Source organism: Pezoporus wallicus, unplaced genomic scaffold, assembly GCF_028554395.1.
Source record: "Pezoporus wallicus isolate ANWC-B61680 ecotype Strahan unplaced genomic scaffold, APGP_CSIRO_Pwel_v1 scaffold_6445, whole genome shotgun sequence".
Taxonomy (NCBI): domain Eukaryota; kingdom Metazoa; phylum Chordata; class Aves; order Psittaciformes; family Psittacidae; genus Pezoporus; species Pezoporus wallicus.
This window is the reverse complement of record NW_026641753.1, coordinates 481,343-508,188: the sequence shown is the minus strand read 5'-3', so window position 1 is coordinate 508,188 and position 26,846 is coordinate 481,343. Positions and strand designations below refer to the sequence as shown.

Below are 26,846 nucleotides of genomic sequence, written 5' to 3'. Positions count from 1 at the left end.
AGTGGGGTTAAATGGCAGCAGGGATGTGTAAAAACATTTTCTGAAAATTGGCTATTTTTCTACATCTCAGAATGTCCAAAGCAAGCACCTAAAACTCTTGTTCTGCTGTCCATATAAAGCTCTCTTATGCTCACAGTCCCTGCTAAAATACTACAGAACTGTTTGATTCAGGTTAACAAGATACTCAAGATGCTCAATGCAGCCTGGAATTAACACTTATCTGTAAACCCAGTGCTGAAATTGAAACATCCTGAGTGACAGGAGATGCACCAAAGCAAAAAGCCAGGTTTGCAGACCAGCTTCTGCTCCATTTGAGGAGGAAAGAGGGCTTTGCTGTCCAGATTGCCCATTCCTGCCAGCCACTTTGCAGGCAGCCGAGGTGCTCCCAAATAGCCAGTGCCCAACACAGCATTTTGAGGCAAACAAATCATGTACAACAGCATCAAGGTCAGCAGACCCATAAGCATGATGGACATGAGTGCCATGGGGGCTCACCGCATGACCAGCCCGCTACTGTCCCAGCCTCTTCCCAGAAGAGAGCAGATCCTGGCATCTGTTCAAATGCAACCAGAATAACTGACAGTTGTAGAACAGCAGGTATAAAACCCTGTGTTGATAAAACTTGCCAAGATACACAATGACATAATGACTGGTGTTTCTGTGGTGACACCTTAACATTTGTGGCTTGTAATAAAAAGCACCTTAAACTTTATGTTCGTCCTTTCAAGTTTTATGAAAAACTCAACAGACTCATGTTTAAAGTGAGATAAACTGGAATTAAGACTCACATCAACCACAGAGATACAAAATAAGGTTCAGTAAACAATTTAACAGGCCATGACTGTAAAGCAAGCCTCTGATAACCACTTACCATAACCTAATACTCTCTGCTTAACCTCCCAAAGCTTATGCTCACTGCAGAACAGAAACAAAATGTACTGTTTGCCCCGAGCAAAAAGATAAAATCATAAAAGCTTTATTCAGCATGCAACAAGACTCTTTATTAGCTTTGATAGCCTCCTTTTCTTGTTTGTTTTTACCTGCCATTTGCTGTGCGTTTGCTTGTATTGCACCAACTTCCAGTCTGCAGACATGAAGTGCATGCTCAGCTCTGCAAACTGAGTGGCAGTTTACAGAAAACAATTCCAAACCAGTTTTTTTTTTCTTTTTATAATACAAAGATGTCAATCATATTGATCATAAACTGCTGCAATTTAAGCAGGTAATAGTAGTGCGATGTTGGGGGATCCTGATCCTGCAGCCCTCACTCTGACAAGCATTTCTTACATCACAAAACCTGAAGGAACACTCCAGCAAAGATGGTGTTTACCCCACCTTCTATAGGGGACTATAACCCAAGACACTGCTCCACGCAAGCAACAAAACAGCACATGAGAAATCCCAGACTATTAAATTGCTGTTTCTTTCCAGCATTCTAAAAAGCACTGATGCATCTGATGTGCCTGCACAACAGCCCAGCGTGTACTTACCCATTTTGACAGCTGAAAATGTTTGACAGGGGAGCACAAGTAAAAAGCAGAGAAACTCTCTGTGATATTGTGGCAACAGGAAAAGAAAAAGATCTGTTGTTCTATTAATTAATCCACAAATTTTAATTAAGGATTTTATTTGTGTATCTGGGGAGCCTGCTCAAAGAGAGGAATTAAACAAAAGAAAGGAAAAAGCATTCAATCAATTATCTGTCATCATTACTCCATCAGGATTCAGAGGGGGATAAAGGATGGTTTCCTGCAGTTAAACAGACAATGCAGTTGGGCTGCCAGCTGGTCTCAAATGTTGACTGTGCTGCATAAAGTGATCCAGAGGGTAATGGACAGGACAGGAGGTATTGCCAGCCCACAGCACCCTTAGGATGTAAGATCAGAGAACATGGAAATATCCAATTTAAGGACGCCAGGAAGGTCCTAGACAAAAGGATAAAACTCCGGAACAATTTAACCTTTTCCTGGCAAAAAAACCTTTGAGATCTCAGCACACTCATGAAGCCAGAGAACAGCAGCATGCTCTGGGCTACCAACCATTACCTGGTTTACTGGCATCATTCCCTACGGGAAAACTGTGGGTGCTCAGTGCTGCGCTAGCCTTGCGTTCACACAGGAGCAACATGAAGGCAGAGCAGGAGGCAGCCAGCAACATGGACTCTCAGCCTCCTCCTGTGCCTTTCCATGACCAGCCATTCAGGCATCACTTTGGCATCACAACTGCAAGCTCCATTATTAGCCATCTCATCAGTGTATCACCACAGTTGCATGAAAGCTGTCTTTTCCTCTGGACCTGTGAGAAACACCTGCTTCCAGGAGGAGGCAAAAAGCCCTCACAGTATTAAATGAAGTAGAAAAGACCAGCTCCTCAGCACTTCAGTTACCTTTATTTTGTTATGTACCATGTATTATTTTGGCTGATGGTTAAAGAAAGGAATTGCCTACAGTGCCAGGTGGAGGACCAGATTATTGGGTTTTAGACTTACTTTTAAGTCATGACCTTCTAATTGTATTGCTGTCAAAACCATATTTGAGCCACACCTTCAGTTGCTGTAATTGAGCACAGCAATCATCTACAATTTTTACATCCTGGAGATTCATAACTTCCATTTGGCTAAGGCCAGCCAGATTCAAATTTGTATCTGAGCTCAGGAGTCTGTGGAATAGGCTAAAAATTAGTGACCAGCCACATGCACATGATTCCATAGCATTCTTTCTATCACTTATCATTATATTGGGAAAAAGTTGAAGGAGGTGATCTTTCCCTTGGTGTGACACAGATGGTAGCTGGACATTCACTCTTTACTGAACAAAAATCATTCTAATTGCATCTTCTTCTGGACCTTTATTAAGGGCCATTGTGTTTTAGTACCAGTGCAGAACAACTTCCAGTTTTCAGAGTTTCAGATATCTTAAAAGCAAACAGAAGTTAGCAACAAAGCAGAAACTCTTATGCCAGCACTGCCTTCTGATACTAACTGTCCTTTTATCATTTATTCAGGAACAAAACTCTAATAAGGAAGATTTATATCAAATGACAAATAACAGCTGTGGGGAAAAGAAAAAAGTGTTGCACTTCATTAGAACTCTGTAAGACTCTGACAGCCAAAAACACACTGCCAAAGTGGCAAATGCAGCCGAAAAGACAAGACAGAAATCACAGCAGCTGTTAAACCAAATGGGAACTTGCTAAAATTAAGGGTCATTTTCCCTCTTTCATATTTAGTCTCAAAACACTATGTAAAGAAATTCAACCTCTTATAAAGACAGGCTGAATCATTAGCACAGAAGTGACACGAGACCCTTGCAAAGATTTCAGATTAAAAGGTAACTGTTACTCAAGCAGTTCCTAAAATCCTATGAATACGTTAATCTGGTATCAGCTGGAACCCTCCAATATTGAAGTAATAAATCTTACCAGACTGAATTTTACCATTATTCACTTGATGTTACAATATTCCTTAAAAATACGGAAACATTCAACGCAGAGGGTGCTGATGGCTCTGTAGCAACAGTACCAGTGCCATCCCAGGCCAGACCACGCGTTTCCTTCTTCCCAGATAGGTCAAGGCCATACGTGTCCCAGAGCATCAGCACTCCCAAATTATCTATACCAACAGGCAGTGGTTTCACCTAGGAAGGCTGCTGGGATTGCCAGGGGGGAACAGGAGAGCACAAGGCTTACACGAGTCACATCTGAGGTTGATTTTGTAGAGGTACCACAACAGCTACCAAGAAATGCTCAGGACTGAAAAGCATCCTGCAAGCCAAGTTATACCTTTTGCCTGAAGGATGCTGATTTCCAGAGGGACAGGATGATTATGCTTCAAACAAGCCCAAAATAAACACTGAAGAAATAACCAAATGAAGTGCATAACCAGCCAGCCAACCCCTGATTATACCACAGCATGAGGGTGCAGTGCTGACAAGTTTTGTTCTGTATTTCTTTAGAGGGCAGGAAGTGATCACATTGCATAATTATGCATTTAATTAGGCAGACCTAGTCTCATACTAGAGCACTAACTGTAAGGACAAACAAGAGACCCACACTTCTTATGAACCAGGACTTTTCCCAGTTAGCTGCCATGTAGCATGAGCAAACCACTGCCTCTGTATATTTTGGTTTCCTGCTCCAACAGCAGAAGTCTGGCCTTCCGTGCCTCCACTGATGTTTGAAAGTACAAGGGTGGTGTGCAGTGGAAGGGAGAATAGAAACAGAAATTAAAACAATTCTGATATGCTCACCTTTTGGCTCTTGGGCAGTTCTCCAAACCAAACACTTCCTTTTGAACAGCCCTGTGCAGAGCATGCTCAGGAGCCTGTGATATGCAAGAACAACCAAAAGAAGGATAAAACCAGCAGAAGTACAGCCCTATTTACCTGTCCTGGTGTTTCCCCCAGTCTCCCAAGCCATAAGGGGTTTAGATATGAAATGCTGAGCTGCAACGCATGCAACTGTAAAATTCAGTAGGCAACACTCTTCGTGCAACTCGATGGAGTCACTACCCCACCATGGTACCAGAAGCACATTTTGCTGCTAAAGGTGTCTGGAGCTGCTGGCCCTGGAAAAGGACAGAACTAACTGGGTTAACATCACTGGGGATTCATAGCAATGATGGTCTGAGTAAGAAGAGCCCTTGGCTAATTCCTAAATTGATTGCTGCATCCAGCAGTTAGCCTTCAGCTTCCACTTGACTTGGAACTGTTTCATGCTTAAAGCTGGATGCAATTGAATGTGATCATGGTCCATTCCCAAACTTTCAACACTTCCATGTTTGCAGCCTGGGCCAGTTTGCAAGGCACCTGAAGATCTCTTCCAGAGAAAACTCCCCAGCTGATTTCTAGGGGATAATTGGAAAGGTCGATTGTAAATCACACTGCATGAGAACAAACACGCTGTTGCCCTCCTGACACAGGTAGAATCTCCCTATGGCCTCATGGGTCATCATCTGAGAAAGCAGTGATGTGGCTTATGGTTCCTATTTTGGAACAGAGGTGGTCACACAGAGCCTGCAGACAATTCTCTCTTTGTAACTGGAGACCAAGGCTAATTTCTTGTTCCCAGAGACCATGGCCTCAGGAACTGAGGTCCAGCCTTGATTTCCCCTTTAGGCTCCTGCTGCTTGCACATCTCCCAGTGGGTCTCACTTAACAAAAAGCTCACACACAACCTCTTAGCTTCCCAAAACTGAACACTTTCTCATGTGAGCAAAAGAGCTTTGCTGTCTATGTACAACAGTGTGGCTTTGTAACCCTAGCCATGATAATAGCAGTACATAACAGCAAACAAGACTGAAGCCACTAAAACTGCCAGAAACTGTACAAGACATTGCTATACGTAACTGCAGTATCTACTCAGGAAAGGAACAAGCAAAGAACATTGAAGCACTAAGAGCAAAAGCAATGAAATTTTCATCAAAAGACCAAAATGCCCCCTGTGCTCCTGATACACATGCGCAGCACAACACACTGCAGGACCCTGTTCCCCGTGCTCAGCATGGGAATGTTTAAGCCTGTGTGGCAGAGACCCAAAAGGCATTTGGCTCCATGGAAGCAATATCTACTGAAGCATCTGCAAAGAAGGAGCAGCTACAGCTGCACTACGGACATTGGAGTGTCCTTTGAGAGGAGCACACCTATTCTTTTTACTTCACTTTATTATTTGTGCTTTTTAAATCAGAAATTTCTGCACAATCCTCATATGATCTGGCAATTATGGAAGACAAGGCACTGCGAATCACTGTTATGGTAAATGCCACAATTTTCTCAGACTGCCTGAAAGACAGGCATGGGCTAAAGCACACACAGAGGCTGCTTTGGGATAATGGCAGCATTTACAGCAATGTCAGCTTCCAGCAAGTCAGTTCCGGTAAATACATAAAACAGGTCTGTCATCATCTTCCTCAGGAGACAGAAATATCAAGAACAAAGATGCATGGTTGGAGACTCCAGATACGAACAAGCTGTTAGATATGGAGCTGCTGCTATATCTTTACTAGTAAACAAAAAATTACAGATATTCCCAACACATGAAGATGGTGTTCACAGTAAAAGGACCTACCAATGCCAGCTGGACATGAATACACTCTTCCCTCATAGGTATAAATCTCAGAGTATCAGTGCTGCTCATCTCTCTTGTTTTCACCCTGGTTTCCTAGAGAAAAAAAGTGTGTCTGACCACACTGCCTGCCTTTCCCCAGTAATTTTTGTTCCTGAAGGCCAACTTTTTACACATTTTATAGGAAATTGGATGATTCATTAAAATAAATAATTAAATGAGTTTCTACACAATGGAAACTGGTCCCCAGCAGAGCAGGGGCATTGTGAGTGATTGCACTCATTAGAAAACGTATAGGGTGTCCTCCAGTTTTTCATGAAACCAGGTAATTCAACTGTTACAAAACGTCAGACCAGGGTGAGTTTCAGTCTAGTTCAGACTAGTTCATACTCCCATGACACAGCAGCAGCTGACAAGAAAACCGGCTTCATTTTGACGCTCCACGTTTAATGCATCTTCTGTATGAATGACACTAAAGACCAAGAAAATCACAATACTGTTGAGATGTTGTTGCTCATGTCATACATGTTTCTTGATAGAACTTGCAAAATCCAAGCCTAGGAAATTGGCAAAGAATCCACAAAAGACAGACATATTATAAATACACCAAAGGCAGAAAAAGTGTCCCTCAGAGGTTGACTTCAACTGACACCATAACCATTGCTCACAAGGTTCCAATCCTCTAATCAGTAGGAAACTAAAATGAGGAAAAACAAAGACCGGTGAGACAACTACAGGAAGGCCAACTACGAAGCCTAGGAACAGGGCTTCTGAAAGAAAGGTCAGAGCAGACACTGAATAATAATGGACACGTATACTTGTGCAATTAAGGGGCAACTTCATTGCAGGTGTGTTCTGCAGTAGCCTACAACAATTAGGATTGCATATTCCCAGAAACAACGTCACATGAGTTTTCAAAGAACTGGTACATTCACATAAGAAGAAAAAGTTGCCATGAAAAAGACAAAACTGAATTAGATCCGCTTAAAAAACATTCAGGGAGCAGTAAACCTAGTTTTAAGCAGAGCAACCACTATGTAATGCAAGATTGTGAATTACTTAAATTACTACCCAAGAGAGAGAAAAAGGCAAGACAAAGAGGCTGAAATGGTGTTGGCCAAAGTAGATAAATCAATTCACTAATGGATTTGATGCTGACTTAATCTTCTTACTTGGCAATGTCCCAAAAAGCCTGTTCCTTTTGCCTTGCCTTACCTAAATGAAATTAACCTATCCCAGAAAATGAAGAACAATTTCTCAGTGCACTGAAGGCAGACTGCTTGTTGGATCTGGATCTGTGTTATTCCATCCAAGAAACTAGAGAAACTTTGTAATTTAAAAAACCTGAAAATGGGAGGGTTGGCAACAAGTTGAACTGCTCTTTTCTCACGTGCTTTCTGATTGCTCAGCACACTCCAGTATACAGGTTGTACAAACAACTTTCTGTTTGGAACAAGAGCATTTGGCTTTGCTCTTCAGCAGTTCAGAAAACGTAACTTCCAGTGCATCAACCAAGGAGGAATTTATGAATGAAGAAAACAGGAGCAGAATATTTCACTGAGATCTCAAGCTCGTTTATACTTTCTTGATAAAACTGAAGTGTTTCTGTTTCCAAGAAAGTTTTAAATGGAAGCCTTCTCTTCTGAAGATGTCAAAACCACTATTTTATTCTTCCTTATAACACAAAAGAATTGGGTTTTGCAAAACTAACTTAGGAAATTAATGACTTCACTTTTCACCAGCAGGGATTTTTACTGTAACACATGACCATCTTGTGCTCATTTGAGGACATGCAGTCTAACCACTGCCTGATCCCTGGATGGAAACATAAACACACACATCTCAACACTTCAGAAGTCTCACAAGTTTGAGAGCCAATAGGGGACAACCTAAGAGTAAGAACAGGAGGCTGTATTTTCTTCCAGTATTAAATGGTCATATTCTGAAATGAAAGCTGGGAAAGAATATTTAGCAAAAGAACTGGCTGGAGCCAGAATGCCCTCTCAGGCAGAACTGCAGCTTGGTGCATCTTTCCTCTCAACCTTTGAGCATCTTTCCTCTCAACCTTTGAGCATCTTTCCTCTCAACCTTTGAGCATCTTTCCTCTCAAACTCTTCCTGCAGGAAGTATTAAAAATCAGTTGTCTGTAAAACCCTTAATGTCAATTGTTAACTTTTTCATTCTTGGGACACAAAGTAGGGCAGGAGGAAACATATTCAAGAATAACACGAAGATGACATAAGGGTTTTAAGTGAAAAGAAGCCTGAGACAAACTACTGCTAGGATGAACTAAGCACCTACAGCAACACAACTGGGTGGATTTCCTACTCTCTTGCAGTACTCACAGATGTGACTGCAAAGACTGGCATCAAACATGAAAGCAGAAAAAACTGATGAGTAAAATGTTCTTTCCTACTGCATTGCCTTCCTGCTGCAAAGCCAGCAAGACAACACCCTGTCTAACATGAGGCTGAATTTAACAAATAGAGAAAACACAGGAGCAAGAGCAAGAGCAAGACATTCAGGACGATGCTTAGAACTGCTGCTAGTTCATTTAAAATTCAGAAGCCACCCTCAAATTCATGCAGTGATGGATATGACAGCAGGAGTATGGTGCTCCCACCCTACTGGGATAGCTCTAGACTGCAGAGATGGAAGAAGGAAAACAATACCACCTCCCACTTCTCTGCCTGTTGTCTGCATATAATGTTGGGCTGAAGAAACAGAAAAACAAGGAGACAGTGAGGAAGGGAACAAAGACCGAAGGGAACGCTAGGGAAGCCACAGGGATGAGGCACTGCACACTCCCTCTAGGGACCCAAAAGTGCAACTTGCGTTCTGCTTTTGACACTTTCAAAGAAAAAGGTAAGACCCGTGGCAGCAGCAGAAGGCTCAGCCCTGCCTCTGTGGACACTGGGGCAATGCGAAATGACACATCTGCATTTCACATTAGCCATTTAAGCCAGGTTTCATAACGGCTTTTTCCCCCTCAGATTGTCATGTCATGGGAAGCCAAAGTCAGTTCTCACTGAATCACTGTAACCTCTGCAAGGAGAAGTAGCATACACTCCTTCACTTCCCCATAGGCAAAGCTGGAGTTTAAAATGCTCAGTTCACAACATGCAGCCCTGAGCCAGGGTAACATGTCAGAGACTGCATAGAGCAAGCCCTCTGAAAACAAACCCGTTTGCCATTTCTTTCAAGTGTTGGGTTCAGAGCCTTTGGGCACATGATGAGAAAAATAGTTTGTGCCTTATGTCACCATAGTGCATCCTACAGCATGTTCGTGGGTGATGCTTCCATATCACACACCCGTTAGCTTCAAGCTTTTTTCTTCTCTAAGTATTTACCTTCCCTCACTTAGACATTCTCCTGCAATAAGCAAATGGTTTTAAAAGATGATGTTGGGATTTAGTGGGATTAATATCCATGCACAGGGTTTTGCTGTAAAGGAAAGCAAAGCTGATTCTTCTCTGTATTATGTAAAAGAGTGAAGACATGTTGGAAGGTAACAGTTCTGCTGATGCTATTTAAAATCCAGGGAAGAAAAGCTCTACTTAAGGGTGATTTCCTGATCATTTACACATTTCTTTCCACAGGTATGGTCTTGTGTGCACATGAGTATTTGCAGCTGCTGCAAGAGTCACACATTGAGAGGACATAATTCAAAAGCTCAAAAAAATGACATTACAATAATTATGATTAACTATCCAGGAACTCTTCCAATCCCTAACACAGGGCAAAACAGAATCCAGAATTTACCAATACTCTGGAGATTATTCTGGCAACTTGAATGATATAATGTGAATTACCCACACGATAACCAAGACAAAACTAGACATTAAAGTTCAGGTTAGAAGCCACAAAATTCTTCAAGTCTGTAGCTAATGGGGTACGCAGTCTTTTAGAGAATTATACAGATTTCAACTCTGGCACACTGTATCATGTGAAAGATTACTTACTTACACTCATTTCCCAGAGATACACAGTCACAGATGCCTTAATAGAGGACACCACACAACCTCATCTGGAAAAAATCCAACAAACACTTTATCTTTACAAGGGATTGTTGAGGTACTGAAAGGATGTGGAAATCTGGAAACAGCATCCATGCTGAGAGCATAAATGATCCTTCTCTTAACAAGAACAAAATTGGACGATTGCTTCTCACTAGGAAAAGCAGAGAAACATTTGCAAACATGAGTCCTGTTATGGGACCCATAAACCTACATCCCACAGCCCAGGGAACCCTTCATATCCTTACCACTCCTCTCTTCTCATTTCTATCCCGCTCTCTTGCTGCTTTCTTCTGTTTTTCAGCAAAGGAAAAGGAAAATCAAGTGTGGTGACATACCTGATATTGCTGTAGGCAAACCCACCCACTTGGTACTTCCCTTCTCAGAACTGACAAGTCTCAAGGGTAAATACTCTATTTCACCTGTTTTTTTTCCCCTACTTGTGACATTCCCAACAGGGCTGATCCTGGAGTACTAAAAGCAAGCATGAGAGCTCTAAATGCTGCTGGAACATCTCTTTAAAGATGGTTTTGAAGGATGTATTTAACAGGGGGTTGCAGGTAACATAGTAAATTAGGCTATTTCTAGTGCTTTTCTATTCTTCAGACTCTGCCTCATCTCATCCCAAGGCATGACCTGCCTGGTTTTCAAGTTTTAGGAGGATTAAGTGCATTAAGCACCAAAAAGCACCCAAAAACCACAAACCTGCAGAAAAGTACTAACTCTTAAAGTAACTTGAAATTCTCCCTCCTGATTTGGAACATACTTGTATACATCTACAATGGATGAATTCAAATAGTTATTTTCAATATAATAAATAACAGACTTCCCCAGGAGTGACACAGAGCACTGAAGCAAAGGGTCACAATATATGGTGTCTTGGACAAGCTGTAGAAAGCTTACATTTTGACTGTTTTTTCTTTTGGTTCGGCACCCTGTGTTTTCAGCTCTCTATATAAGTAATGGATTGGACTTTCTGAGTGCCACTGGAAGCAAGAAGTGTTTATAAAGTCAGGTAAATAAGATCACTATTTACCACAATGAATTATGCCAGACATGTCTGTTGAGGTAATGCTCTCTCATACCTCATGGAGATGAAGGGGTTGATGCACACACTCAACATGAGAACAGCCACATTAAAAGCAGACCTGAGATTCATCTGGTTTCCTGCCCCACTGCCAACAGCTGCCAGAAGGACCTGCCTCACAGAAAAGTTCAAGAAAACATGTATTGGGCAACAGGGAGATAATGTGCCTTAAGGGAGCACTCCTCCCTGACACACACCCAAGAACACCAGAGTCCTATATAGCACTAATAAAACATAGCAGTTTCCTAATGGGAGAGTTCATTTTCAATCACTACTACAGTGAATATGCAAGAAAAATCTCCCAAGACAGCTTTCACTTAAAAAGTTAGAGGAGAAAATATGGCAGAAAGCAGTGGCTGAAGTGAAGCAAGGAGGGAAGATGCTGTGCCTGGCACGAGCTGATGCTTTAGGAGCCCACGGTTGAATGGTGGCCAGGAAATATTTAGGATGTGTTCACAGCAAATACATGTTTGCAGAGCTGACAGATCTCTACAAGTCTCCCCCAGGATAATCCCGCATCATTTAAGCCTAAGTTATCTCAGTGATCTCTGAGAAAGCCATAACCATGCTGCCTGGGTGAGAGCTGCACCCGGCATGAGGCTCCCACGAGTGAAAAATAGCACAAATGGTGGATGAAGCCGCCCATACTTGAAGACAACCTGGTCACCCAGACATGATGTACTTCTTGTCTAAAGAAAAACCTCCACAATTTATAGAATGATTTGTTGTACAAGACATAACAAAAGACAAAAAAGATCCCCTCTGTGTTTCCTGCCAAATCCCACCTGGACGCTCCTCCCACGGGTGAGCTTTGCAACCCCAAGGCAGGGCTGCCTACAGGCTGAAGAAGCTGTGACGCCATGGGCAGAACTGGGAGGTGAGCACTCAGCTGCCCAGGTCCTCTTCCCAACCGTGTGGTGCAGTTAGGAACACGTGTTTTCAAAGCCGTTGTCCTCCAGCAAGTAAAGAAAATACTGCAGCACCAAAGTCCCAAACCTTCATCGGAAACTTTTTTTATATTTGGACAGTTTTCAGCAGCAAATGACTAAATGAATTAGCTTGATAGGTAAATGTGTTTCCGCTTACTTCATCTCTACTTACCTGTATGCAGATATTCAATTTTACCTTATATGCACATTTACATGTTTTCCCTGTTTCAGCAGTAAGAAAGTGTTTTGAGAAGCTGGAATCAACCTTCTTCAGTCTTCAGGGAATTTTGGCTTTTTGTTCCAATTCCAAACAATTCCAATTCTAGTTCCAAGACTCAAATCTGGACATGGTAATTCCTTATATAAGAGAAATTAAGAGTCAAAACATTCTCTTCCTAAAAAAAAGAGCCCAACTTGTATCTTTCTTTAACTTTCCCATTCAAGCAGAGGGGAAAATTATGTACAACTTCACATTTCCAATATGACTGCTATGGAGAAATTAGAGGGTTGCATCTAGACAAGTAGAAATCCTGCATTGCTAAGGTTTCCTTGGCTGCAAGAGAAAAGAAACATTGCCTCCTGGTGATTAAGAATTTAATTATTATTATTAATTCTGAAACACTTTGAATTACACAGTACATTTTCTTTAAATGGGCACTATCGTTACTGCAAGTTGATTTGAACCAATGATTTATTTATGGCTTAATAACCCTGCTTGTTTCATATGCTCAGCACATTTTGCTTCAGTATGTTGTATTACTGGGTGGTTACTATAAAGAGTCCATTTAAATTTGGACAGAAGCTATTCAGAACAGATATGTGAACTAAAACACTAACTACATTGATCAGTAGCTACTGGTTTCTTCCAAACTAATATTTATATGTGTCCATTAGGATCTAAAGAAATTTCATAGGTAATCTCTAGTTGAAGTTCACACTTGAACAAAGCTTTCTCCTCAGACCGATCCTAATATCCAGTCACTTGAAAATCAAGAGGAAGCCTGCCAGGCAGCACTGCCAAACTGTGAAATTTCTGCAGATAAATCAGAATCAGGCTTCCCCCATGGTGGGGTTAATAAAATACCTCCAGCCCTGCTGATAAATCACTTTCTGAAGTAAAATAGCCTGGCTTTATCGGCTTTGTTTGCAAAGCAGGTCTTAAACAAACCTAGCCATGGAAGGAGAGAAAAAAGCCTATACAATTTGGCCAGATATGCTTCTGACAGGAAATTGTACTTTTTTTAACAACTGTGTAATTACGATGTATTTTTCTCACTAAAACTGTCCCAAAGTTTTGGCTTGAAGGTGTTGGATGCTGAGTAAAACCAGACTGCACCACTGATAATGTACACAGCTGTACAACCAACTCCTCTGAGGTTACTTCACATTTGAATATATCCCCAGGAAGCTAGTCCAGTTGTTTTGTTCTCCACAGTTGCTGCAGTCCTTCAAAGAACACATGCTGTTCTCTGTCCTAATATTTCCATGTTGTGGTTCTTAATTGGGCATCATTTTCAGGATGGCAGTTTTGATTTGGCCCTTTGGAGAAGGAAACATTCCCAAGAGAAGCATCATAGCCAAAAATGTGTAAAGTTGACTTGAGTAATACCTGCTCCCTGTTACACTCCTTTTATCTACTCAGAGCAGGAAATGAAGCCACATGTAAGTAAAGAGACATTGCTTGATTTACAACCTGCTCTGTTAAAACTTGCACAGATGGGTTGCATCTATGATTTTATATTAAATGTTACCCTCTAGTTATCTTGCTTTGCTAATTAGATGAGGAAAAAGATTGTAGAAGACTGGGCTGCCACAGTCAACAAGTGCTCAGCTTCCCATAGTCTTTCCTGAGCCTTGTTCAGGGAAGTTTTCTGAATGGTGTGAAAGATTACGATCTAAATCAAAAGCTTAATTAGATAAAGACATGAGCTAGGATGATGTATTGGTATCCTACAGATGTAATAATTCTTTCTTTAACCAGCACATTTCAATAAAGCATCTGGATAAGAGTCAGCATGTAAGAACTCTGCTGTTCAGCTCGAACATCTTGGTTGGCTGTGCCTGTCGGCACAAGCCAGCTTTGAAGGCTCATCTCCACTCACTCAGAGCAACACTGTAAAGCATGCATCCCTTTAGTCTTTAAGGAAGCTATTTATACAAATACATGGGCTGCCAGAGTCACTTTTAATAGAAGTTGCAAATTTGGTAAGAATGCAAAGCATGCAGTAGTCACTTGTGTTGGTGTAGGAGCGCACAGGCAAAGCAACACCCATGCACAGCCCCTGCCCGCAGGCTGAGCAGATGGCACTGGCAAAGGGGCACGGGGAGGATGCAATGCACAGTCCCTCCTGTTACACCTTTCCAGCCACCTAAACCTCCCCAGGTACAGTTCTGCAAAGCAGACATCCAGAACTGGACTGCGAAGTAGACACGCACACACCCCCCACACACACACTAGATCTTTCCCTTCCACAACTACCTAAAAAGGTTGTGTAGTTCTCAGTTAAAACTCCACAAGTTTCAACCCTTAAATAGGATTACTGTTAAATACTTGGGAAGACTTGAACATGGTTGTGATTGGGATTTGGTTTTTGCCCCATATAGAAAAAGGGTTGGGTTTGTCTGGTTTTTTAATGCACACTACATTCTTGACTTTGAACAGAGGCAAATAAAAATCCTTTTTTTAATCTAAGTGAGAGAGAATGAAAATCATATCAACAAATAATTATTAATTAATAAAGTTACTAAGCACTATACTCCTATGTGGTTATAATTATAGGTGAGATTATGCATGAAAGTGTTCGGAGATTAAGGAAAAGGAAGGAGAAGACTGGTAGAAGACAACAAATATTTTCCATATTTTCCAGGGTCACAAAACCCTGCTCATTGGCTTCACATGGCTTCCCAGGGTGAAACTGTCCTGGCCCACTTCCAAGAAAGCATCACTGGAAAGGGTGCACTGAGAGGATGACAGGAAAGGTGACCCCAAAAGAAAATGTCCTTACCACAAAGAAAACCCAAGCAACCAAGAGCCAGACTTCGTGTCCCCCCTTTCATTTTAAAGCCTATCCTAAACCATTCGCATGGACAAAGGGCTTTTTTTCTGTACAATGATTCAGAACACAGATCTGAAGTTATGAGGCTTCAAGCTGCTTCACAAATTAATTCTGGACTTGCTCTATTTCTTTCTTTTTGCTGCTTGTGTATAGACTTATTTTGTTGCTCACCTAAACTGTTTTAATGCAGGTCATTTACTACTCAGAGGGAAGAGAAAAGCTCAGAGCACCTTTTGAAACAGAGGTGCTTTGTCAGGCATAGGTATAATTTTGCAGCACTTTTATATTCCATACCAAAACTGCATTGCCCTGCTTTGAATTTTAGCTATCTTCTTACTTCCCAAGATACTCCCAACACAATTGTAGGTAGACATTGTTAATCACTGAAATAATTAATACAGCATGATTGTGATGAAGACAGGGAAATACAAGAGGCATGAGGAACAGATCTGATGCATTAGCAGACATGTATGCTCTGAATTTATAGCTAATATGTTTAAACAATCCACAAATGTTTGAAAATGTAGGTGTTACTGAAATAATGAACTATAAAACACTTGTTGATAGAGAATGCAGAAGAATTGTGTTCACTGTGGTGGAATTGGAGAATTTCTGAATGCCAGTAGCATCCCACAGCTTGGAGAAGCACTTAAAAGCAAAACCAATTTTAAATGGGGAGAGAATAAATGCAGCAGAGAAACTAATACAATGTGAGGTCAAAGCATAGCTCCACAGACAGCTGATCTATTGGTCTCACATCCTACCACCAGCAGTACTCAAGAGGAGGAAGCATTATCCCCGATGCCTCTGTTACAATGCAAACCAGTCATCTCTGAGAGAAATGATGGGATGGTGTTGTGGCGTAACCTGACAGGCAGCTACAGAGCACACAGCCGCTTGCTCACTCTCCCTGCCTCAGTGGGAGCTGTTATCAGCACTGTTCTCTGCACAAATCACACAGCACTACACCAGCTACTAGGAAGAAGATTAACTCTACCCCAGCCAAAACTAGGACAGATGGACAATGGACACAAACACATCTTAGCTTCTTCCAGGTACCACAGCTCTAAATCTCCTTGTCTCAGACAGAGAAAGCACATAGTGCGTCTGCAATGTATTTGTCCAGCTGCAGTCCCCTGGAAAGAATGCTCCTGTTACAGTGCACAGCTCATCACCATGCTAAAGAAATCACACCTTCTGCCTTACTTTTCCAAGTGTGAGGAATAAGAGCTACCAGACTCAGTTTTATGGCAGGGATATCAATGGCATTGGGTTTTATTCCCACCTGCCCAGAAAGCCAGCAAAAGAGCTTACTAACTATTCACACCCCCCACATCAGGAAATGGAAAACCATTTCTGACAAATACATAGCCACAGAGATCATAGGTGGAGGTATAAGAAAGGGGTTGTATTCAAGGAAAAGCTACTTTCATCTGCTTTGCAACTGAATGACATTTCAGCTTCAGGCTATTCTTTCACCAGCTTTGCAGGGAACTTCCACTCCATTTTCCCCTGCTGCTATTTCTGCTCCATTTCAAGGCCACTTCAGCAGATATCTCACCTCCTTTGAAGTCAGCACCAGTCAGCAGGACAAAAGGTGTCACATCAGAAGTCTTCTCTATAGTAGCTTTTCAGCATGATTGAAAAGTATTTATCTTTGCATTACAGCACAGACATTCAAGTCTGCACACACATGCAGGACCATCTCCTCCCTGCAAGACCAGTGCAAGTGATAACAGCAGGGATGGTCATGTCCTGGGACCAGCATCCACTCTAACTGCATTACTATCAGAATTACTACAATTAAAGCACCAACGCTCAAGCTCAAGACAACCATCTGTTCCTCTAATGCAAAGGGAAACACATTCATGCTTCGCTAAATGTACTGCAGCCAGGATGCTGCAATAAATGCAGCTGCACTAACAGTTACTTACAATGTTCAGTGGGCTGCCAAGTCAAATCCCCCCCAGTTACTTTAAGGATACAGCACACATTGAGAACCCCACTATGACAAAAGACTAAGAGTGAAAACAGACTTATCGGAACAAAAAGTGCCGCTCGCTTTCCAAAGATAGAAGGGCAGTACACTGCCAGGCGCCCATCCATGCTGGCATTTTCAACGTCCAGTCAGCAACCAAACGCATTTAGATGCCCCATACACAGCACCTTTCCCCTCCCTCCCTGTTTTCCCCAGTGAAAGAACAGCTTCAGCAGAATTAGAGAATCAAGGTGTATGGAAGGACAGGCACAAAATTAATGCTTTGCAGGAACTGGCTCCTCTGTCTCTTCTTTACACAAATAAGTGCTATTCTTGGGTGACACAGTGCAGAAGAACTCACCAGCTATCTATTTCATAATGAACTTGTCTTAGATGTCCACAGCAGAAAGCTAAGCCAGACAAAGGGCTGCTCAGTAATTCCTCTTCATTGATGTGTTGTATCCCTCCTCCCAGTTTGGGGGCATGGATTTTAGCACAGCTGAGGACAGCTTATGGCTAAGGACTTGGCCCGGCAGCTCACCAGCATTGCAGTTAAGGACCCTGACAACACAGGGGTTTCTCCCAAGTCCTGCAGCCGTATGGCAACAAGCACAGATCACAGCGCACAACTTTGCAGCACAACCACCCTCCCCTTAACACCAAAACTACCTTCACAGTAGCCACTGCTCTGTCAACTTTCATCTTCTGTGAGTGCAAGCCATTAAAACCTTCGCAAGCAAACCCCATCAGTGAGATACACACATGGGTGCACACCCATTTGCTGAGTATCCCACATGCGTATTAAACCGTAGGGTAAAATCTACTCAGAGGTCCATTACAAAATAGCATTGACCATAAATCAGTGAGAGCAGAGGCTTGACACACTCATGTCACCTCTGTGGGAGCCAGGGCAGTGGTGGCAAGCTGTTCAGCAGCGCTCAAATGGGAGAAGCTTCTGCCACATGCTTATGAACACAACAGGAGCTGGAAAAGGGGGATCACAACTTGCTATGTGAGTCATCTCTTCATAGCACAGTTTTGTTGACTGCTAGGAATTGAAGGAAAATGGAAAGGTTGGTTATAAACAAGGATCATATTCCAGGAAAAAAGTACCCAAGTTTGATCATTTGTCTTAACATAGGAGGAAAAGTGGGTATCTTTCCACTTTTGTTGCAAAGGAATCACTTTCAAAGGTAAGAAAAAGCTGTGAAAGGCTGGTTTGTCAAAGCAATAGGAACAGTTTCCAGCAACAGCAACTGGTTTCATAAAGCTAATGATCAATCAGAAGAAATCCAGACTCTCCTGGGAGAAATTTGTCTCAAAAAAAGATAACAAATGAGAGAACTGCAATCAAAATGCCGATAAGGAAGAACAGATCCTGCCACATGAAGGCTGAAACAGTCTAGCGCCTCGCAAGCCTCATTTGTTGCTTGCACACTGCTGCGTCCGTATCTGTATAATTTATTCAAAAGCACATTTATTATTTTAAAGGCTTCATGGAGAAGGCTGGGGTCTGCCAAGGGACACGATGCTGGAGTTCATGCAGTGGTTATTTCTTGTCCTCACACTAATCTCAAAGACTTTGTCTAGCTTGGGATTTAGCAAGACTTTTAATTAATCGCTTCTGATAGCTTGTCCACATTGGGAAGGCTTCTCCCATTAGCTAATTAGTCCACTGGCCTAATTAGGCAGGGCAAGCCAGTTTTACTCCCTCATTGCTTTGCACAATAAACCCTAGTTTTCCCACCTAGGTCTTTCCTCAAGTCAGTTCCCAGCTCCTCTGTCTGGACTTGCCTTTTAGAAGGCCTTAGCTGGGTGGTGGCAGACTGCATCACCTCACCTTTCAATGCTAATCTAGATCAGGCCAGGAATGCTTTGTTCACTGCAGTTATCCTCTGGAAAACAGAGCCCTCTGAAGTCCCCAGTAAGGTCCTGGGTCATTAAGAATTGGCTGGTCAGCGTTTGTCAGGAACAGAATTGCCTGAGAACTTCTGTTTTCCTCCAAGGATAAAGCTGGTGTGTCTCTGAAGGAAAACAGAAGACTACTGCATACCTTTAGGTGTTCAGTCCACTCCTAATCTGGGAGAGAAGTGCCCTGAAACAGGGCACCTTGCAATAAGATGAGTTTGTTGAACCCTTAAAACACAGAGTGTTGTGCAGGGGCACAGCTGGCACGTTCAGGAATGCTCTGATCTGTGCCCTGGGCACACAGATGCAGCACAGCAAGAAATGCAAGCAGATACCCGTGGGAGCTGCAAGCTTACAACTTATCTAGAATAGCACAGAGCTATGAGTCCTGAGGCTCCTCTTTGCACTAACGCTGTCCATGATAGCTTTCTGCAGGAAAGCCTGCCAATGTAAAGGCAGAGATTAACTTGACATCCTCCCACTGAACAAGTCCTTGCTTCTCCCACTGCACATTCCTTTTTCTGCAAGTCCTCACACTACACTTCTGTCTTCCCTACAGAAACTCCCATGGATGAGCATGGGAGAAGCAGCCTTGTCCTCAGAGATCATGGGGCCAAAGCTACCTTCTGTTTAAAAGAGCAATGAGTTGCATGGACATTGTCTTTGGAGTACGTGATTAGCAATGCCAGCAGATAAACTGACAGCACTGACACACAGTATCATCAGGTTCTGAAAGAAATACATTTAAGTTATTTTTGCAATGTTATTGAATCCAGGAGTGAATATTTTGAATGTAGTATAATCCATTTTCCTAGGAAGCAGCCAAGAACAACACTAGGTTTTACTTGGAAACCCACAGCAGCGTGGGGGAAGTGCCACTGCAGTCATCCCTGCCTCACTGTAACCTCAGGACACAAGCTGGAGGCCCACATGCCTCCCCTGATGTCCCCAACTTAGTCTGAGCATCCTACCACCAGTCTTTGTTCACTTTGGCTGTGCTTGGCACATCCTACCACTATTCCTCCTTCTGTGGACAGATTCTCACCACTCCACCAGCATTCCCACTTCTCCCCTTTCTCCCTCACCTTTTGTGCATCCCCTGCTCTGGACCTCTCTGGACCCTTCTCTACCTGAATCTTTTTATGCTGGCCTGGGATCCACTGCTGTGATGCTTTCATTCCCCAGCAGCTCTCACATTCAGCTCAGTTGTGCCCAAAATTCATCCATGCCATCACGAGTGTTGCATCTAAGTCAAAGGACAAGCAGGAAATCAGAGCAGGTTGGCCCCTGGGCTGCTGTACCTCAGTCCCCCACAGCCATCAAAGCGTTTGTCAGCATTGATTTTGAAGGTGATGCTGGGGATTGTTCAACAAGGCAAAATCTAAGGTCTCTCAAAAGAAAACATCAAGCGGATGGTCTCAGAAGACAAGGACTCACTGATCCTTACTCCAACTTCTGGGAATGAGAATAGTTAAGAATGAGAAAGCGATGCCATAGGTTTCGTTCTACATCTTTCACAAACAACAATCCCGTCAGACCAGGGCTGTCAAGGACAGGAAAATCCTGGGACTGTGGCACAGCTTTCCTCACGCCAACCAAGCCAAAGAATGGTCCCATCCTCCTCCACCCCTGCTCTCTGCTGTGAGATGCACTTGGAAGGGATTAAACATTCACAATTTACAGTGCTGTGTTCCACACAGGGGTTGGCCTAAAAACCAAGGTGTGGGAGCAGGGGAGTAGAAAGTCCTGCTGGAAGATCCACAGTTTCACAAAGGGAGAGCCAAACCTCCTAAAATAATTCCCATCTACATGAACTGTAAGAGGGTTTCTTTTTTTGGTTTTTTTTCCCGGGAAAAAAAAAAATATAATAAGAAAGCAGCCCTAAAAATTGGTGGCTTTGACTTGACACAGTTGATGAGATGGAATCCACTTGATATCTCCTATGGAACTGCATGAGGAATATTTCTGAAGCTACTGCACTCAAAAATAAACTTACGAGCTGCTCACGCCCAAATGAGCTGCTGCTTCCTCCAGAGCTCACAGAGCACAGCATGGGAACAGCATCACATGGGGCCATGAATTCTGTTCCAAGCAGGACGGCAGCTCTGAGCACCTCCTCAGCACTCTGGGCACCCAGGAGGAGACCAGCACAGCACTACTGGGAGGAGATGCACAACGGTCTGGATGGGAACCCATCCTGAACCACTGCCAAAGCTGGAGCACATGAAGGTGATGCTGTCAGAGACCTCTCCAAATCAGCTCAGCCATGGGGCTGCACCCTGTGGCTGTGACATGGACCAAGCAAAATGCCATTCCTGTGTGCCTCACTACGCAAATCACCTTCTAGAAGAAAACAGTTTAAGACTGTCCTTCACTTTACACTGCTATTGCACTTACAGCTTACAGCTTACCTTCATCCAAATGAATTTTCTCACAGGTTTTACCCCACTGTCACTCCTGCTTCTCCCACCTCCTGTGGCTGGTGGCCTTGCTACAGCATTCACCTGCAAAGTCACAGGGGCAGGGGGAGGATGAAGGGACTGACACGTCCCCACCTGCAGACCTGCTCCTTCGCTCCCCAAGCCCATAGGGGTGCACTTGGGTACGCCTCTGCTGCTCTCCCAGCCGACCACTTCCAACAACTTCTCTGCAGCAACCACATATATAGCCCATGCAATTGCCACACCAAGCCCCAGACCAGCTTCTCTGGTGCAGCCCTATTTGCTGCAGTTAACGTTCCCACTGTTGATGGCAGAGGGAGCCTCACTGGCAGCCAGCTTGATATGGCAAATTCATCACTGTCCACATGAGTGAGTCAGTAACAGAGCTAAAAGCAAACACTGTCACGGATTATTCCCCACCAACAACAGAGAAGCAACAGCAAGACAGTTTGTCAGCAGCTCACCCATATGATGTCACAGGCATCTATCCCCACAGAGGAGCAAGCAGTTGCCAAGTGTCACCCTTCTACATCAGAGGACCAGGGACCAGGGAAGGAGGTGCAGCTCTAGCATCCCCCAGGATCCCACAGCCTTCAAACTGTTTCATCAACAACCAGCATGTTTCCTACAACTGAGCCTACCAGAAACCAAGGTACCTGCTGCAGAGTCCCTGACACTCAGAGGGTCAGAGGCTGAGTAAATCAAGCACTGGCAGGAGTTTGCTATAGATAAATGAATCAGCAGAATAGATGAGCAGTTCGTGAAGCATCTACCTGCAACATACAGAAATAAAAGATGTAATTTCAGGGTTGTGGCAGATGCTACAAGGTTTGTGGTGCTAAAAAAAGTAAAATTAAAATAATGTCAACACACCTACATACAACAGAAAGCTTTCTAAGATATGAAATTCTACAGTGGCTGGAGGAAAACCAATCACAGCTTTCAACTGCATTGGAGATAACAAAACGAAACATGGTCCAACACAACACCTCTAAAAGGTCAGTTTCCCAAAACTAGAAACAATCAGACAGACAAATAAAAGAAAACACCTAAATACAAGGAAATGTCACAATACTTACTGGGAGATGCTTAAAGATGCCTTAGTAGAGCCCTCCTTTCCACCCAAAAAAGCAATACTATATAAAAATAAAGGCATACTTTTTTTTAAATACCTTTTTTTAAGACAAGAGCCAAATTAAAAAAGAAATAAAATATATAGCAAGCAGAAAATCCACTATAAAATTAGTAGCTGGAAATCAACACATTTAATAAAGAAAGCTAGAGATACATATATATAAAATAATGGCAATAGGTATATCAGGAAAAAAGCAACAGTATATTAATAGGGTTGATGCTAAAAAAGTGCATTGAAATTACCCTGATACAGAAGATGCATAAAGTGTAAGTATTATTATTTATCTTTGCAGTAAGGATGACATATCTCAGCTATAACCAAATTCTCTGAGCAGCAAGTAGCCAAGACACCAAACACCATCTGCTAAGCATTTTTTACACGTGCAACTACGAAACCTGCACATCAGAGTGTGAAGGAGCTCATCAGAGCCCTAACGCTGACTTTAAAAAGAAATTCAAAGGAAAATGAACAGAAATACATCCCAGCCAGGAAGTTCCAGAGGTCTTGGAAAAATATATTAAAAAGTCCCACTCGAGCAAACAAAAACTCAGTGTTGTGCCAATATTTTCTGAGGGGAAATGGTCTGACCTGGGAAGTGCAGGCTGTGCTCCTTGCTTGTGTTCCCAGCAGAGCCAGGGAATGGACGGTATTTGCAGATGGAAACACAATCACTGCTAGTCAACACAGTTTTCTGGCTGGAGGGCATGTCAAACCAATTCAGTATTTCTTCTAAGAGCGTGCATTAGGCTGACAAAGGTAACTGTGTTGACATAATCCAGGCAGACTTGTGTGTGAAGCTTGACTTTGGGCAGTGTGACAGTCTAAGAACAAAATCCCCAGTGCTGTGCAAGCATCTGTGTATACCCAGAGGATTAAAAGCCAGTTGAGCTGGTGACCTCATTAGAGTTATACCTGTGCTGCCTGCCCTCACAGAGGCTTTGGCTCCCCACAGGGATGTTTCCATGAGGAAAAGGGCCCACGGGGCAGCAGAAGAGCATAAAGCTCCCGGCATCACCAGTGGGAAATACGGTTTTTCAGGGAATGCAGGTTTGGGCTGTATGCCTAAGACTGGGGCAAGTTTAGGAGAGCTGCAGAAGGGTATTCCAGGGCATCTGTCCAAAGAGCAGGCTAGCTCCTTGAAACATGAAGTTTTAGTGCAGTCTCACACCCGTAAAGCCAGCAGGACCTACAAATGAAAAGCTGTGGACTCAGCCACGTCAGCAGCCTTCGGTTGGTCATGATCCTTGCTTTCAAACTCCACCAGTGCAGGGACAGCAGTGTGCCCAGGTTTGTGAAGGCTTTTAGCTGCCAGAAACGTTCACCCCTTCTCACCTGCCTCACATAAAGTCATACAGAAAACTCTCCTGACAGAGAAGCAGAGCTATTCCCCACACCTTTCACCCACAACCATCTAAATGTCCTGCACTGTGGACATATAGACCAACACCTGGAGCAATGTCTGGAGCTTCTGGACCATATGAGCAGCTCTGAGTGTCCAGGCAGCTGGGTGTTACTGTAGGAAAGCTTAAGACCAGCAGTTCTCCAGCATGACTGACTGAACAACTGACTGCGGATGTGAATTGTCCACCATGAAGAAAGCCTGGGGCTTTCGGTGATCCTGGATTTCCCTGCCCATAGCATCACTCAGCTCCAGGCAACTGACTGTGTTCTCCTGGCAGCTGACCACCCTGGTGAGGGCACCCCTTGTGAGACCCTGCCTGTCAGCCACACTGACACACTGCCCATTGCAGCTACAGCTGTGCAGAGGCGCTGAAACTTGCCAAGTACTGCAGAGAGGGACCAACAACCCCATCCCATCTGGTTGCTTGGGCAGCAAGCACATTTGAAACACAGGATTTGAATGTTCTGTGTGAGTGAGAGCCACCTCCCCTCAATCAGGGAGATTCACAAACATTTTGCTTTTGTTGGGGTTACCGATACATCCCAACAGCTTCTATGTGAGCAGACAACAGGCTACTGACACGGACTAAAACTGGCAAAACACCTCCATGGTCTCTTCAAGGGAAAGCTGTTCTTTTTCCGCTTTCGCAGAAACTTTAGCTCAACTCACAGTGGAAGAACACATAACGTATGAAATGCATATAAGTGATTAACGATTTGAAAGGTGATAAAAACTATTAAATAGTTTCAAATCTGCTTGCTGCCCAACCAACCAGATAATATAAACCACAAACTACCTTGGGGAGAAGGGAAGGGTATTTTTTCCTTTCCTAGAACTACTGATGACAAGCTCACAGCACACACATTTTAAGCAAAGCTGAACAGAATGGAAAACACCTTTCCCAATTACATTAAAGTTCTCACAAACCCAGTACAGCACATTTGTGTATTGTGAATACTACTGCATTTCATACCAGTTAAAGGACAACCTCACTGGTTGAGATTGCGGTATCTGGCACCTGCACGAGCCAATGGCCATTTCTGTGCAATCGTTAATAAGTCAATCAAATTTTAAAGGCACAGAGGGGAAATTGTCCCTTCAGTCTTACCCATCAGCTACATTTACTGCACTCTGTTGAATTACTCCATATTTACAGAGGATTGAGATAGAAAGAAGAAAGATCATCATCTCCAAACCCCTTACTACTTTGCCTTACACATTGTAAGTGCTGGAGATATTTCATTAAAACCCTTTTACAAGCTATAAAACTAAAGGTCGTTTTATGTCTTTCACTGTAAAACCAGACAGCAGTGTAGTCCTTAACAAAACATACTCTGCAGCATGTTTTAAGCAGCCCTACACAGACTACTTGAAACTCCTTACAGAGCAATTTATACCTGGTGCTATTTCATTGCTAAAATTTATATGAAGTGTTCTTTCTTTGCTAACATAACTTTTAAGAAAAAAAAAAAAAATCACCCTCTCAAAAAAAAGACAGTTTTCTTAAAAATGGTCATTATTAACTTAATTTTCCTAGATTAATTCATACGGCGGGTCAATATATAAGGCTCCAAAATAGACTGTCAAATCACTCATGGAAAAACCATGGAAGATCTTCACTCTGCTTTCACTCGGTCATCGAAAGCACATCAGCTTTAAGATGAAAACGGTAAGACATACGCGAGGCTGGGACAGAAAAACAAGCGTTCAGCATCATAATAGGCTCGTCTTAAAAAATCTGAGCCGCTCTACGCTTGCCTCCGGCACCTGGGGTTTTCCTTCCCCGCTGCTGGGGAAGGAAAAGGGTTATACCTGGGTCTCGTCAGGAGTTCGGCTCCTCGATCTGCAGCTGCCTTTGGGAGACAGAAGTTCCGAGAAGTTGGAGGACGGAAGCAGCGGTGCGGGACAGACAGACAGCGAGCCGGGAACGCGTCACCGGAGCGAGGAGACGAGCGGTGCTGCCCAGGCTCATCGCCACCCTCCACCCGGGGCGATGCCCCTCACCGCTCCGGTGCCGAGGACAGGGGCCGGTGTCACTCGCGGCTCCCGAGAGCGCTGCCGAAAGGGGTCGGGCCGGTGGAGCCCTGGGCACGGAGCTGGACCGCTCCGCTCTGCTCCGCCCGCCGCCGCCCCCCGCCGCCCGCCCCGCGCTCACCGGCGTTGCGGAGCTTCTTGTTCCTCAGCACCGACAGGATGACCAGCGCGTTGCCCAGGACGTCCACCACGATGGTGAAGATGAGCACGGCCGCGAGCCCGGTGGCGGCCCGCGCCGACGGACCCCCGTCCAGCCGGCAGCCCGGGCAGCTCCCGTTGCTCCCCGGCCGCTCCATGCCCGCTGCCGCCAGGGCTCCTCCTCTCTGCCGGCCCGACGGCAGCCCCCAGGGCCGCCGCTCCGCGGGGCGGAGCAGCCCCGTCCCTGTCCCGGGGGGCTGCCGCAGCCCCCTCCCCCGGCGCTGCCACCGCCCTGCCCGGGGCGGGGAGGGGGGTGCCCAGTGTGCGGCGCGGGGCACCCGCAGCGCTCTCCGGTGCGATGGCGACACCGCGCGGCGGCGGCGGGGAGCACCGGGGAGGGCCTGGGGCGCGGGTGTGCGCGGAGCCGTGCGAGAGGGCTCATCCCAGCCCAGCGCTCGGAGCATCCCGCTCTAACCCGCCCCGCTCCCTCGCCGCCGGCAGCGCTGCGCGGGGAGAACCGAGCCAAGGGCAAGGACTGATTTTTTTTCTCTCCAAGGAATCGGTCACAGGCAGCGGCTCCTGCTTGTACAGCCGCCGCTGACGGGAAGCGGAGCTTTAATGAAGGTCCCGGGAGCGCCTTCGGTGCCCCCAGCTGCCCCACA

General features: G+C 44.2%; 1 protein-coding gene across 3 annotated transcripts in view; it reads right to left on the bottom strand.

The window, feature by feature from the left end:
• The window catches only part of GPR50 (G protein-coupled receptor 50), a 32,049-nt gene extending 5,700 nt beyond the window's left edge, over window positions 1–26,349 (bottom strand). The window contains exon 1 of one of the 3 annotated variants that reach the window (XM_057425185.1): window positions 25,825–26,349. Coding sequence is in view for 2 of the 3 variants with exons in the window: in XM_057425183.1 (XP_057281166.1) it covers window positions 1,041–1,047 (7 nt within the window). In the remaining variant the exon portion in view is untranslated. Of the gene's footprint in view, window positions 1–1,040; window positions 1,191–1,490; window positions 2,470–25,824 lie in introns of those variants that run through there. The other 2 variants (XM_057425184.1, XM_057425183.1) reach the window with 2 other exon arrangements.
• Between the last annotated feature and the right edge of the window lie 497 nt (window positions 26,350–26,846).